This window comes from Leucopleurus acutus (assembly GCF_964270905.1).
Source record: "Leucopleurus acutus genome assembly, chromosome: 19".
Lineage (NCBI taxonomy): Eukaryota > Metazoa > Chordata > Mammalia > Artiodactyla > Delphinidae > Leucopleurus > Leucopleurus acutus.
The window spans coordinates 7,912,863-7,928,097 of record NC_139161.1 but is presented as its reverse complement, the minus strand read 5'-3'; the positions used below and the strand labels follow the sequence as shown (position 1 = coordinate 7,928,097).

The 15,235-nt window shown below is 53.0% G+C and overlaps 2 protein-coding genes across 2 annotated transcripts in view; one reads left to right on the top strand and one right to left on the bottom strand.

Annotated features, from left to right (window-relative positions):
* Positions 1-236: 236 nt before the first annotated feature.
* On the bottom strand, positions 237-1,936 carry AANAT (aralkylamine N-acetyltransferase; the record flags this gene model as incomplete). The annotated part of the gene is given in 6 exon segments (XM_082860768.1): positions 237-286; positions 289-468; positions 471-534; positions 928-1,096; positions 1,404-1,629; positions 1,879-1,936. Coding segments are annotated over 6 exon segments (747 nt in total).
* A 9,822-nt stretch (positions 1,937-11,758) lies between these two features.
* Positions 11,759-15,235, top strand: part of UBE2O (ubiquitin conjugating enzyme E2 O) — a 55,590-nt gene continuing 52,113 nt past the window's right edge. Inside the window, exon 1 of the mRNA XM_082861085.1 lies at positions 11,759-12,190. Coding sequence (XP_082717211.1) covers positions 11,774-12,190 — 417 coding nt within the window. The 5' untranslated portion in view covers positions 11,759-11,773. The remainder of the gene's footprint in view (positions 12,191-15,235) is intronic.

Below are 15,235 nucleotides of genomic sequence, written 5' to 3'. Positions count from 1 at the left end.
GATACAGCACTCGTGCCCCAACAGGGCAGCCTGGGCCGGGAGCAGCCGCCCCGCCCTCTCTTTATTTCACCCCCACCCCCCACCCCAGGACCCTCTGGGAATCACTGTCTCCCTTCAGGCTGAGCTGAGCTGAGCGACAGCAGGGCAGAGAAGGGGACAGCGGGACTGGGTAGGAGCCCCCAGCCTGCCTCCCCACACCCCTGGCACCCGTCCGTGGGCTCCCCGGGGCGGCCAGTTCAGCAGTCGGTGTGCCTGCGCGGGGAGGCGTGGCCCCGCAGGGAGCACTACGTCTCCCGAAGGCGAGTGAGCCCACGGCACACGGGCCCGCAGGGTGGAAGCCGAACCTCTGGTAGAAGGGCACCAGCCTGTCCTTGCATGTGAGCGTGGCCAGGTGCACGCCCGGATGGCCGCCCAGGTGGTGCAGGTGGCGCCGGAGCAGGATGGAGCCCTTGCCCTGCCTCCGGAGGGGTGGTGCACGGCCAGCACGTGCAGGTGGGCTGTGCGGCCCCCGGGCCTGTGCAGTGTCAGCGACTCCTGGGGGCAAGAGATGGACACGAGTCCAGGTCACCTCTGTGGACACCTGCACCCCCAAACCACCCCCACCTGGGCCAAGGGCAGGTGCCCCTGAGTGCCTCTAATCAGGACCCCCCCTCCTACCCAAGGAGACCCCAAATTGGGACCTACATTCCCAGCCCTATGGTGGTCCCTTCATGAGGGCCTTGAGACCGCAAAGGACTGGTCTTGCCCTGGAGAGGACCCACATCTGTGCTCATCTCTTATCTCAGAGGAAGAAATCCCAGCCTCCAGGCTCCTCCCCCCACCTGGCTGCCTCTGTGAGCACAGGAGGAGCTGGCACCATCGGGCAGTGGCCTCTCCCCCGGAGGCCCTCCTGGGGCTGGGCATCTCTGCCCCCAGCCCCTTCCTCACCAGAGTGAGTCTCTCCTCAGCCCACAGGGAGCCGACGATGAAGGCCACGAGGCGGCCCTCCACGAACCAGTCCAGGGACAGCTCAGGACACAGGGCCAGGAAGTGCCGGACCTGGTCCAGGTTCAGGGGGCAGATGCCCGAGACAGAGATGAAGGCTGTGGAGCCGGCCCTGGTGGTGACTCCGTGGTCACCGTGCCACATGCTCACTGTCCACTGAGCATCTGCTCGGATGCTGGGGGTGGGCTCCCTCAGCCCCCAGCCCTCCCCCACAGGAAAGCAGAGGATTCAGGGCTGCTCTTCCCCCCACTTTGCTGAACACACATGTGCTCTTGCACATGCACAGAAACACCCAGAGTCAGATACTCTGGGGTCCCAACTGCCAAGGGCAGGAGACTCGAGGGTCTTCTCTCCAAGGGCAACAGCGACAGAGTTCAGCAGCGTCCTGGATCCTGTTGGGGGGTTACCCACCCTCTCACTCAATCTCAGACACGCCAGGAGCATCCTCTGGGGTGAGGCAGCAAAACTCGGTGGGGAGTGTGTGGCGCCGCTGGTGACTTGGGGACTCTGGGATCCCAGGTGGCAGGCGCAGAGCCACAGGCTTCAGGTAGTGGATGCTCTGAGTGGACCTTCTGGCCGCTGCTGCTACCCTGGGGGGCTCCAGCTTCAGAAGTGGCCTCTGTGATGAGGAGGGCCCCTCTGCACCTGTTGCGGAGGAGCGACGGTCAGGGGTCTGGTCCTCAACTCCCGGGGGGCCGTCCAGGGTGATGGTGCATCTTGCCTCTTTTGTAGGGGACCTGGAGTGGGGAGTCTGGGGGCTGGGGTGGAGCGGGCAAGCAGGGCGTGGACACTTCCTGCCCTGTCCCTGCTCACTGGGTCCCCGGGTCACTGTTTGTCTCTTTCCCTGACCGTCTGCTGATGTGCACTTCTTAGAGGTGGCCGTCCCTCCCTTACAAAGCCCCACGTCCTGCACGTCGCCCTGCCCTCCCTCCTCCACCTTCTCTCCCCACATCTCCAAGCCCCAAGCAGGGGACTCCCGTTCTTGAATTCTGGGAGCCCAGGGGCAGGGGTCCCACTTTTCAGGACTGTGGGGCAGGGGCTCCAATGTTCCCCCCACAGAGCCAATCACCCCAGGGGCCATCCACAGGCTCAGGACCAGAAAAATCCAGACTCCTGGGTACACGGCTGTTGCAGCAAGTGTGGCCGGGCAGCACGTGTTGTTGATCTCAGAGATGTCTAATCCCCCACGCGCCCCGCCTCCCTTTTACAGGAAGGTCGAAGTCAGCAGGGCTCCGGCCACCCTGTGCCTTGTCCCTGCGTGCTGAGGGTGAAACCTCAGATGGCACACGGTTGCAGAGGATTACAGTGGCTGGCTGAGGCCCCAGAGTTTTGGGGGAAGAGCAGGGGCTAAACCTCATGGGTCCACTCTAATCCCTGCCTTGGCGCCAACTGGTTGGCATAGGCATTCACCCTCTGTCCCCTGGAAGCCTGGGCAAGCCCAGCTCTGAGGGTCCTTCCAGCTCTGGCAGCCTGAGTGTGCTATCATTTAGAGCACTTGCCTGGTGGCCAATTAGAACTGCAGACCCAGAGGGGAGGGGACAGTCCGGGTACTGGATGTAAAGTCAACGTCATCAAATGTCCCGGTGTGGGGACGGCTCAGGGGCTTCTCTCCAGACCCCTGTTCGTAGGGTTTTGCTCTTTGTGCCACAGTCTCCCTCCAGCACCAGCTCCCTTGAGAGGGTCCTGCGACCACAGCTCCCCCAGCTCTGACTCTGCTCACCCTGCCCCCACTCTGCACTTCTTCTCCCCTTTAGGGGTCCCACCGTCACCCGCTCCAGCCTGGTCTCCTTTGGGGCCTCCTAGCCCGCCAGACAGGGATACACACATCTGGGCATCAGCTGTGGCTGGCTGCCAGGTCTCTCCTACAGGCTCTGTAGTCCCAGGCAAATCCTGGGCTATGGCTGGGCTCCTGCTCCAGGGCTCCAGAACATTCTATGACAATTGGAGGCAGGTTGTCCAGGGCACATGGTGAACCCCAGAGGGCCATGGGACCTGACTGCCCACCTGCCCCAACAGAGCCTGGCCTCTGATCCGGCTGACATAGCGGTGGGGTGACGGGTACAGACTTGCCTGTCCTCACGACGGAGCGGACATCTGAGTCACAGTATGGGAAGAACATTCTGAGGGACCGCGTGTCCCCACAGGGAAGCTGGGGCCCAAGCTTGGGGATGTTCTCTCTGGGTTGGAGGGGGGAACAATTAACAGGAAGAAAGATGAGGAAATGAGCAGACCCAGGATCAGGACACACCCCAGAACCCAAGGAGGGGGTGGCCAGCAGCAACTCACGCAGCCCAGAGTGGAGAAAAGATCTTAGATTCCCCTAACAAGGAGGCTTCTGATGGCCGTTAAGAGTCCTTCCGGGGCTTCCCTGGTGGCGCAGTGGTTGAGAGTCCGCCTGCCGATGCAGGGGACGCAGGTTCGTGCCCCGGTCCAGGAAGATCCCACATGCCGCGGAGCGGCTGGGCCCGTGAGCCATGGCCGCTGAGCCTGCGCGTCCGGAGCCTGTGCTCCGCAACAGGAGAGGCCACAACGGTGAGAGGCCCGGGTACCGCAAAAAAAAAAAAAGTCCTTCCAGGACAGAGGGGTGGGGTGGGTGGGGACCAGATGCAGTGTTTTGGGGGGCCCTGAAACACTCTGATGATGCCTCTGAGACCCCAGTTTTCCCAGCAGAGCAACCAAAAGGCCTGGACAGGCAGGGAAGGCAGCCCTCAGTTCAGGCACTTGGGCAACTAGTTGCATTTTCTGGTGGTTTTGAGGGTGGCATCCTTTTCTCATTCCTCCCCTGCACTTAAGATAGGCTCTGCACACCTGGCACGGAGCACATTTTGCCTAATCATAGTTACTTTTCCAACCATAATCTGTCACTAGCAGGTTCCCAAGGGGACAGAGGCTGAGATGGAGAATTGTGTGCAGGAGTTTCACTGGGCGAGCTCCCGGGAGCGTATAAACCTCTGGAAAACAGAAATTGTATTGAACGTGTGGCGATGTGCTAGATACAGAGACTAGGAGCCTATCAACTAGGTGGCGATTCCGTTGAGGAGGATGACACTTAGCTCGTTGATTTGCTGTGGATTTATTTTGAAGCCTCCTTTGCATAGATAGGCTGACATCACTGCAGGGCTGAATGTGGCCCCATCCTTATTTAGGGTTCAAAATCTGCCATACTACACAGGCAGTTTCCCCAGGAACTTTCCAGACCTTTCTGCAACGGAGGTGTCAAAAGCAGGAAGAGTTCGCCACCTCCTGGACAAAGAAGGGACCTACGGCTTCCTGAGCATCTGGAGCCCGGCTCTCCAACGGAAAGATCCCGTGAGCCGCACATGTGATTTTCAATTTTCTAGTAGCCACACGAGAAAAAGCCAAAAGAAACAGGTTAATTTGATTTTTTAAAAATATTGTAGTTAACCCAATATATATAAAGTTATTGTCATTTCAACAAGTAATCAATATAAAATTTATTAGACATGTTTCATACTCTGGTTTTTTTTTTCTTTTATACACTGAGTCTTCATAATCCAGTGTCAATTCAGACCAGCCACATCTCAAGTGCTCAAGACCTACAGGTGGTTAGGGGCCACGGCAGTGGGCAGTCCAGATCTAGAAACTGAAGTTTAAGGAGAGAGCAATGGTGGGGGGAGGCACATGTGTATGTGTGTGCACGTGTGTGTATACACGTGTATATGTACGTATGTGCACGTGGGGTGAATGTGCCTGTGTAGGGTGTGTGTCTAGGACAAATGGAGAACTTGGGACTTGAGCAAAGACAGATGTGTCCCAGAGACCTGCTGGCACCATCGGGACCTTTGAGAGAAGTTGGTTTGTTTTGTTCAATCATTCAACAAAATTTTTTTTAAATTGACATATAGTTGATTTACAATGTTGTGTTAATTTCTGCTGTATAGCAAAGTGATTCAGTTATACATATATATACAGTCTTTTTCATATATTTTCCGTTATGGTTTATCACAGGATATTGAATATAGTTCCCTGGGCTGTGCAGTAGGACCTTGCTGTTTATCCATTCTATATATAATAGTTTGCATCTGCTAACCCCAAACTCCTAATCCATCCCTCCCCCACCCCCTTCCCCTCTGACAACCGCAAGTCTGTTTTCTATGTCTGTGAGTCTTTTTCTCAACAAAAATCTTTTGAGTACCTACTATGAATCAGAACTATGCTGGATGCTGGAATACAAAGGTACAAAGAAGATACGGTCCCACAGGAGAGACAGGCATGCAAATAAATGGTTGTAATAGAGGGAAATAAATGCAATCAGACAGGTATGACCAGGTAAGTGGGGGAATAAGTGGGGAAAATAGGGCTCTTGGAAGACTTCATAGATAAGAAGCCCCAAGCCGGGGCTTCCCTGGTGGCACAGTGGTTAAGAATACGCCTGCCAATGCAGGACACACGGGTTTGAGCCCGGGTCCGGGAAGATCTCACATGCTGCGGAGCAATAAAGCCCATGCACCACAACTGCTGAGCCTGCGCTCTAGAGCCCGCAAGCCACAAGTACTGGAGCCCATGCTCCGCATCAAGAGAAACCACTGCAATGAGAAGGCTGCACACCGCAATGAAGAGTAGCCCCTGCTCTCAGCAACTAGAGAAGGCCCCTGCGCAGCAACAAAGATGCAACTCAGCCATAAATAAATAAATAGATAGATAGATAGATAGATAGATAGATAGAATAAAAAGAAGCCCCAAGCTGAGTATTGTAAGATGAAAAGGAGTTCTTTAGGTAAAACCATGGGTTGAAGTAGAGGAATAAAAAATTACAAGCAGGGCTGCCCTGGTGGAGCAGTGGTTGAGAGTCCACCTGCCGATGCAGGGGACATGGCATGGGTTCGTGCCCTGGTCTGGGAAGATCCCATATGCTGCGGAGCGGCTGGGCCCGTGAGCCATGGCCGCTGAGCCTGCGCGTCCGGAGCCTGTGCTCCGCAACGGGAGAGGCCACAACAGTGAGAGGCCTGTGTACCACAAAAAAAAACGAAAAAGAAAAAGAAAAAATTACAAGCAGATGGTGAAGCAAGTGCAAAGGCATGGTGGGCACGTTGGGATCCTGGCGTGAGCAGCTGATGCCAGAGCATGGACTGTGTGCACTGGGGTGCAGAGCTGGAAGGTGGGGTGGGAGGTAGGTGGAAGGAACCAATTCATGAAGGGGCCCTTGTGCCATTCTCTGGTGGACCATGGAAAGCCACAGAAAGACGCTAAACTAAGAAGTCGAATGATCATGTTTATATTTTCAATCTCCCAGGAACAAGGTGGTGAGGCGACCACAGCAATGGCGTAGGCAAGGGATGGAGATGAATTAATAGCAGCAGGTAACGTTGATCAAGCTCCTACATTGTGCAGGCAGGTGCAAAGCACCTCCCATTCACCATGTCAGTTAAATTCTCAATAGCCCTATCTAGTAGGTACTGTTATTATTCCCATTTTACAGAAAGGAAACCAAGGCTCAGAGAAGTAAAATAAGCTGCCCAAGGTCACATAGTGAGTCAGCGGCAGCACAAGCTTCAAACCCACGTTCATCTAACGGCAGAACCCCAGCCTTAGCCACGGTACCATCCCATCACCACTCCCGCACCAGCCCCCGTGGAGCTGCCCTCCGCGGAGCAGCTCTGGATTTGGGGTTGTGAAAAGGGGGTAGAGGGACCATGACCTGGGCTTTGATGACTTACGGAGCTCAGTATCAAGGGCTGACCCTCAGGTGGCCAACTTGGTACCCAGGTAAGTGACCCTGCCATCAACCTGGATGAGGACTCTGGGAAAAGGAAGGGGTTTGGGGAGAAGATGCCACTTGGCACCCGTGGCTGGTCATCCAGGAAACACCCACGTGTTGGTGCTGGGGTGTCGGGGGTGAAGAGCATGGCCTGATTAAGCCACTGCAGCCCTGTTGTTCTGCAAGCTGGTCTGGTGGATTTGCTGTCTTTGGCCCCTGTATCCTCAAGAAGGAGGGAAGCAGGATGAGCCTGCCAAGCCTGGGCTCTCACTATGGCTCAGCCTTCCCACTGTTGCCCTCAGCACAAAGTGTTTCACGCAGTGGATTGCAACCCATCCTCAGAGTCAGGAGTGAGAATGGCCAAAGGCCAGCTGGTCTGGGTCCTGATTCTGACTGTACTGCAGGGTGACCTTGGGCAGACCCCACACTTGGTTCTCCCAGGGCATCAATGCAAGGAGAGGTGAGCTTCAGGGACAAGAAGAGCCCCTTTAACTCCAAGAGCCCATGATTCTAGAGCAACACACAGCTGGATCTCAGAGGCGTTTCTCCAGCCAGCCACTGAGGTGTGGGAGGACTCTCCGGGGCAGCTCCCCTCCTGTCCCACTTTCTGAACTAAAGCCCCCAGTGCTGAAGCCAGCCTAGAGCCCCCAAACACTCATTGCAGGGTAGAAGGACCTCTCTGAGCCCGTCTGAATTTGCTCCTACATGGAGGTTTGGAGAGGCCGGGCAGGGTAAGGCACCCCCAGCGGGCGGTGTGGGGCCCATGCACACTTCATGCATGGGTCTGGAGAGGCAGCCAGTGGCCAGTTAAGATAGGGACAAGACACTGTCTGCTTCCCAGAGATCAGCTCACTTTGCTGTCAGCTCTGCTGCCTCCTGCACCTGGCCAGCTCCTTAGCAAGGGGAGTGGCCAGGCTAGCTCAGTTTCTGGCAGGCACATTTGTAAATAAGCAAAATTCTCCCAAGAAGCATCTCTATTCGCCAAGAAGGGCTAGGTGTTGGGGCCATGAGAGAAGGGGGTTTCTCCATTGGGGAATAAAGGGTTTTTTTCATTCAACAATTATGAAAATAAAAATCAGGCAGTCGCTTCCATCCAGGCTCACCCCACTCGCCAGCCTGGATGTAAAGAGACACTGTCTGGGGGTTTGGGAAGGAGTCAAGACTCAAACCTTGTCCAGGGCATCTCAGGTCTGAGTGAGGGCACTGAAGGTCACCATGAGGTGGGGAGGAATGCACTGAGCTTCTCTCTGTAAAAGGGCTCGGATGAAGCTCAAACTGGGGATGATAGAAACGGCTTTGAGGGACTTCCCTGGTGGTCCAGTGCCTAAGACTCTGCCTTCCTAATGCAGGGGGCCCGGGTTTGACCTTTGGTTGGGGAACTAGATCCCACATGCTGCAACTAAGAGTTCGCATGCCACAACTAAAAGATCCCGCATGCCGCAACAAATATCGCGCACGTGGCAACAAAGATCCTGCATGTGGCAACAAAGACCCAGCGCAGCCAAATAAATAAAATAGAAAAAAAGAGAAGAAAGGGCTTTGAGGGAGCATGGGCAGGAGAGGGCTAGAGAGCGCTGCTCTCCCCCACCCCAGCTTCAACTCCTCAGGTATACAGAGGAGAGGATGGGAAACTGGCCAAGTGGAAGTACAGAAACCTCAGGCTGTACCCACCAAGATGTTACATTATTGCGTGCCAGTGCTGTGCCAGGCACTTACTAGGCACCAGGGTTACACATATAAATACAAGAGGATCCACGTGCTCAGAACAGGTTTAGCAAGGGAGGGGTCAGCATTTGAAATCTAGGTCTCTTGCCTACAGCCTAGAACGTTCTTGGTAGTGGTGCGGGAGCGGGGCACAGCACAGTCTGGCACAGTGCTTCACAAAGTAGGGGCTCATACTTCCTCCCTCACAGGCAGATCATCTATGTAAAGGTGGGTAATCTATGTAAGCACTTATCATAGTACCTGGCATTAAGTTGCAGCTCAATAAATGGTTGCTATTATTAGCTGTTATTATAAGAAGCCACAGAATAAACACGGCACATCTTCCTAGAGTGCTAATTTTACTCAACGATTAGGGAAAAAAGGACATTCTTTTTATATGAAAACAAACACTGGCATAAGCTGGAGTAGAACGCAAAGCTCACTTGGATTTTTTACCTCAAACAAAGATTTCGGGCGTTCATTGCCCTGCCCCTCCTAACGACTTGCTCACCCCCCATCCCTTGATGGACACAGGACTAGAAAAGCCCCTGCAGGGACTTCCCTGGCAGTCCAGTGGTTAGGACTCCATGCTCTCACTGCCGAGGGCCCGGGGTTGGGTTCAATCCCTGGTTGGGGAACTAACATCCCACAAGCCACGTGGCGTGGCCAAAAAAAAAAGACCCTGCACTTGAGTCAGGAAACCTGGGTTCCAACCTGGCTCTGCCAGTTACTACCTTGTGACCTTAGGCGCTGAATTCCTTGGGTTCTGTTTCCTCACTGGTACAAGAGGGTTAGTTACACCTATATTCCGGATTGTGATAACAAACAAGATAATGTATGTGAATGTGCCTGGCAAAGTGCCTGGTCAATATAGGTGATCAATAAATTTTAGGTGGATGATCAATAAATGTTAGGTGATCGAGGCCAAGGAGACAGAGCTAAAGGGACATGGTAGATGGAACAGAAGTTACTATGTCACTGCTACTAAGCCTCCCAGGTCTTTATGGGGAAGGGAGTAGGGAACTGTGTCCTTACAGCAATGATTCCAGATGGCCATTCTGCACCGTGGTCTGTGATGGGAAGCCGATGATTTGGGAACCCAGCTGTGGCCCTGAATCATATACTAATTCCCCTTAAGCTCTTTTTCTATATCTTAGTATGTGAGTTTTCTAAGATACAGATCCATATTGGGCCCCCCCCCGCCCCAAGCCCAATAATTACCAATATTACTTATTACTCAATAAGTACTTGGCTCAGGGCATCTCGTGTACTCAGATTGCCATCTGTGCTTCACGCATGTTCTTCTTCTTTTTTTTTCTATTTTTTTAAAAATGTTTTTTCTTTCATGAGTGTTCTTATAACTTTTCCATGAGTGTAGTCTGTATCCTCGGCAGTCTATAAAGTACCCAATGACTTTCTGGAAGAAACTAAATACTGTAATATTGAATCATCTTACTAATCTTCCATTGATGGTCTTGCAGAAAATTGTGGGAAAAGAAAAAAGATTTTAACTGAGAAAGGTGAGGGCTATAGCTTGATTATTCCTAATTTCCTTTCAACAACCCATTATGAATCTGTCTGCTGAGAATACATCTAAATCATTTGGAACTTACTTAGGAGACACATTAGTATAATTACTTTTTATATTTTAAAATGGCAATCTGGAGCAGATCATAGGTCTAAGAGTTCTTCCAATCTAGAATTTTAGTCTAGGCAGGGGGCTTGAAATATTATAATAATGTAATATTATTAAAAAAGTTCCTTTATTGAGGGAACTATATGCCAGGCACTGGTCTATTTCACTTAATCCTCTCAAATGCCAGATGAGACGGGTACTGCTATTACCTCCCCAATTTTACAGATGAGAAAATTAAGGTGAAAACAAGTTTATCAGCTTGCCAACTTTATAAGACTAGTAAAGTGACAGTGCTGAAAATTGGAATCAAACTCTTCTTGTTCGTTATGCGGGCTTTCTCTAGTTGTGGTGAGCGGGGGCTAGTCTTCCATGCGGCACGCAGGCTTCTCATTGTGGTAGCTTCTGTTGTTGCGGAACACGGGCTCTAGGTGCGCGGGCTCAGTACCTCCACAGCATGTGGGATCTTCCCGGGCCTGGGATTGAACTCATGTACCCTGCATTGTCAGGCAGATTCTCACACTGCGCCACCGGGGAATCCCCTATGGCTTCTACTCTTAAATACCTCACTATCCTACCTCTTGCCATGCATAAGCCTCAACGAGCTTTGAACTCATTTAGATGTATTTAAAGCCAAACCACAGGGGCCACTAACACTTGCTTACCTTTCTTATTTATTTAATTTTATTTATTTTTGGCTGCGTGGGGTCTTCGTTGTTGCGCGCGGGCTTTCTCTAGTTGCGGCGAGTGGGGGCTACTCTTCATTGTGGTGCACGGGCTTCTCATTGCAGTGGCTTCTCTTGTTGCGGAGCACGGGCTCTAGGCACTCAAGCTTCAGTAGTTTCGGCGCGCGGGCTCAGTAGTTGTGGCTCTCGGGCTCTAAAGCGCAGACTCAACAGTTGTGGTGCACGGGCTTAGTTGCTCTGCGGCATGTGGGATCTTCCCGGACCAGGGCTCGAACCCGTGTCCCCTGCATTGGCAGGCGGATTCTAAACCACTGTGCCACCAGGGAAGCCCAACTTGCTTACCTTTCTGATCTTTCTCTGGGACTCCTTCACCAACCCCTTGACCAGTCCCTGAGGGGTCATAACCTTCCAGGCTGTGCACGGAATTCCCTAACGCAATACACTCTAGATACACTCTCTATGTGGCCTTGCTTACAAGCTGCCTTGGAGCTGCTTTTAAGCTATTTAATGTGTACAGTACATGTTTTGCCTCCCCAACTAGATTGTAAACACCTAGAGGACAGAAAGCTGTACCTTGTTCTTTCTGTATCCCTCTCAGTGCCTATGACTAGACTGGAGACGCCAGGGGAGCTCATTAAGTGTTGTTGACACTCTTCGGACCATCCTCCGTCCCACCTCGGCCACTCCTCTTTTCCTCGGTGACCACTCTACTTCCTCCTCCTGGGTCCCCACCCCTGCCCGCTCCCTCTACTTTTATCCCCTCTGGCCCCGCTCGCCCTCGTGGAGTTCATCCATTCCCACCACGTCCCCCGCCCCAGGCAGAATCTCCAGCGTCCCCTAGCGACAAGGCGGTAGCCCCTAGCAACCGCATCTCGGTTTCCTGACGACGACGGCACGTAAGGTCACGTCAGCGCGCCGTGGTTCCGCCCCCGGCGCCGGCTGGCCCCGCCTGCCCGCGCCTCTTTCGTCGCCGCCGCTGCTGCCGTTTCTGCTGCCGCTGCTGCTGCCGCCGCCGCCGCCGCCGCCCGAGACTCGCGCAGAGCAGTTATGGCGGATCCAGCAGCACCCGCGCCCGCAGTCTCGGCTCCCGCCCAGGTCCCAGACACGGCCCCGGACGAGACCTCGGCCCCGGACGCAGCCCCCGCCCCGGCCCCGGCGCCCGCCCCGGACTCGGCCTCCGGGCCGTCCTCGGACTCCGGTCCCGAAGCCGGCTCGCAGCGGCTGCTCTTCTCTCACGACCTGGTGTCGGGCCGTTACCGCGGCTCGGTGCACTTCGGGCTGGTGCGCCTCATCCACGGCGAGGACTCGGACTCGGAGGGCGAGGAGGAGGGCCGCGGGAGCTCGGGCTGCTCCGAGGCGGGGGGCGCGGGCCACGAGGAGGGCCGGGCCAGCCCGCTGCGCCGCGGCTACGTGCGCGTCCAGTGGTACCCGGAGGGCGTCAAGCAGCACGTGAAGGAGACCAAGGTGCGGCTGGGCGGCGGGCCGGCGGGCGGGGGCCGGGGCCGGGGGCCGACGGAGGACCGAGTTGGCAGCTAAAGCCCTAGGGTAGGAGTGGAGACGTGCGGGTCGCTGCCCGGAATGGTGCAACTGCAGTGGGCCGAGGTGGGAGGACAAGCCTCAGCGGAGGGGACGCTCCGGTGCAAAGTCATTGCACCAGCCCTGGGCCACCGGGCCCCGGGCTTCCGCACACGGAGGACTTCCAAGCCGTACTAGGCTGCGGTGTCGGCCTCAAGATTGTGTATGTGGACCCACTCTAGTGGGGGGAACTCCTGGGGCTCTCGGGCACGCTCGGCTTTACACCGGTGCGGCGTTTTGCTGACCCCCCAAGGAGCTACATGGTGCATTGTGCATCCAGAAAGGAAGGCCGTGCCGGTCCGGTCCGTGCAGGGAGGGGTTGTGGCATTCCAAAACAAAGATAGAGGTGAAAATCGCGGCCGACATAAAACCCCAAGAAGTTCACTAGATTACAGAATGCGTTATTATGGGTGAAGAAAACCAACTCCTTTGTGTTTTACCTTGTTGTCTCGTTTTAATTGCTGCAGGGAACTTTGAGTAAATCATTAACAATCAGAGCTGTGATATTAATAGTACTGGGGGAGCAGGGAGGGATGTGACAGCTGCTGACTGGGATTGATGACTCTTAAGTACAGTTGGACTAATTGAAAAAAAAAAACTATAGAACTATGGATGGAGGAGAGCCACCCATTTGGAAACCTGAAGGGTTTTTTTTTTTTTTTACCTGAGGCCATTAAGGAAACGTCAGACTCCCTTATGATGTTGGTGAATACTGCAGTTTTACAAAACTGCAAAAAGCATTCATTGTCATAAACCTGAAACTGTGAACCAAGGTTGGTTTGGTGGTTTTCATGACTTGTTTTCTTGAGTGCGAATTCCTATCAGTGATTCAGACAGACACACACGCCCCCTGTATTTTTCACCCCTTCTTCATCTCCTCCAAGAAAACATTTCGAATGCTTCTTAAAAATTACTACCAGTATTGCAGTGTTGGGAAGCAGGAATCAGGCCTGGGCTGGTTTAGCTGCCTGGGATGTTGAGTGGTGTGATTTCAGGGGAGGGCATCTGGGTTTAATCTGGGTTTCTCACACCCTGGGAGACAAAGGTGACCTGCACAAGGGGTCTGTGATGACAGCTCAGGCGGGGAAAAAGGCCCCACTCCCAGGAAGAGCCTATGATCCATTTCCTAGTGGCAGAAGTGACTGCTGATACCAGCAAGGTCTTTTTCCTGGCCAGCGCACGGGCATCCACAGACATAGAAATCTGCACACAGGACCCCTGGCTTCCCCTCAGAGAAATACAAATCAGGCGGTAGCTTCTCTGACTCGGAGAGAAAACGATAAGTTCATGCAAAAGTATGTGGAAAAGATTACTTTTTGCAGCAGAATGCTTCTTAAAAATTACCACCAGTGTTGCCGTGTTGGGAAGGGAAGATTTTTGCTCTTTACGCTGTGTTTGTGCATTGTCACACTAGCAAATGGTTGCTAGCGTTTTCCCGTGGGTTCTTAAAAAATGTTTTTCCCTAACCCTCTTCTCTAAAGGTTTGTGACTTTGGAACGGAACTCGTTTTACTCTGTCATGGCCTCCTGCCCTGGGACTCAGGGAGGCAGGCCTAGCTCACTGCCGGGAGCTGCCATGTTTATCAGTTGTTGTTCCTGTTCATCTTGACACTGGTGGTTAACTTTGTTTACAGTTATGTTCAGTCTGCCTCCCCCCACCATGTGTAATTATACGAAGTTTGACTTAAAATACCTATTTTGGAATCTAGTAGAAAGTAGCTTCAAGGCACCAGCTTGGATATATTTTGAAGCTGCCGTCTTGACTTGCTTTGAATTTGTTGGAATCCATCGTGGCTCCACTGGTGATGTTTTCTTTGCCATTGTAGTTTCTGCAGCTTCTGAGCTTGGCAGAAGCTAAGGGATATAAGAATTCTAGGAAGTGGTGACATGTAGTGTCTATTCATGGATGGCAGGACCCACTGCTGCTTTTAGGATTTGAGAGTAGGCTTGCTGGGGAGGGAGAGGCGAGTTTATACCTGATAGGCACCTCTCTGTTACCCAGAGCCGTAGGCACAGATGACCCTGGTCAGCTGAATGTCTCTCTTGCTTTGCTCCTGACCACCCACTGGGGTGATGGGGTGGGTCCTGGGACCTTGCAGCATTGTGGTTTAGGAAGATTTTCCTTCTCACCTCCCACTCCTTATAAATCCATTGAGGTGACGGTGTGCCGTAAAGTAAAGACCATTAGACCGAGACTGAGCATTTAGGTTCTGATAGTGACAATCTTGGGAAACTTCTTTCTTTTTAAAGCTGCCACCTATTGGCATTTTGTAAGTAGTGTCCTGTTAGTGTGGATCGTTTAGTAGGCTGTGGAGTGTTTTTGTAGTTTTCGTGTTAGTACGGTAGACAATGAGTAATCTTAGTCTCTTAATTTCTTTTAAGTTTTTAATGAACAAATTCAGAAAATTCAGAGAGAGAGATGAAGAGGCTGGCCAACAAGTCCTATCCCCTCCTGGCCACTACCATGAAAATTATCAACAGAAATAAAATAAGGAGTTCTTCCTAGAAACTGGAATTTATGGTCCAGCGCCTGAGGCTTCAAGCAGCCAAAGTTACGCTTCTTCAGGACATAAAAGAAGCGCGCGGTTCGTGCTCCTTCCTTTCCCTGAGCTCCTGACCCCTTCAGCGTGGGAGCTGATTTATCTACTTGAAACTTTTTCCATTTGGCCAGGGATCTCCTATGCGGAGATTTGCCCCATCCCCATCAGCGGTCCTCCTTTGAGTAAATGTTTGGAATAAAGCCAAATGCCGATAGCCTCTTCCCCTTCTTGAGCATTGGCTAGACGTGCTGGGTCTTTCTGGTCTCCACGTGAGATGGTTGGACAGAGTGGCCCCTCTAAGGAAGAGAGCTAACTGCTGTCTGTCCAGGTTTAGGGCCTTCCTGTTTACACTGCTTTAGCTTTCCTTTGCTTTCCCATCTCTTGTGCGTTGTCTT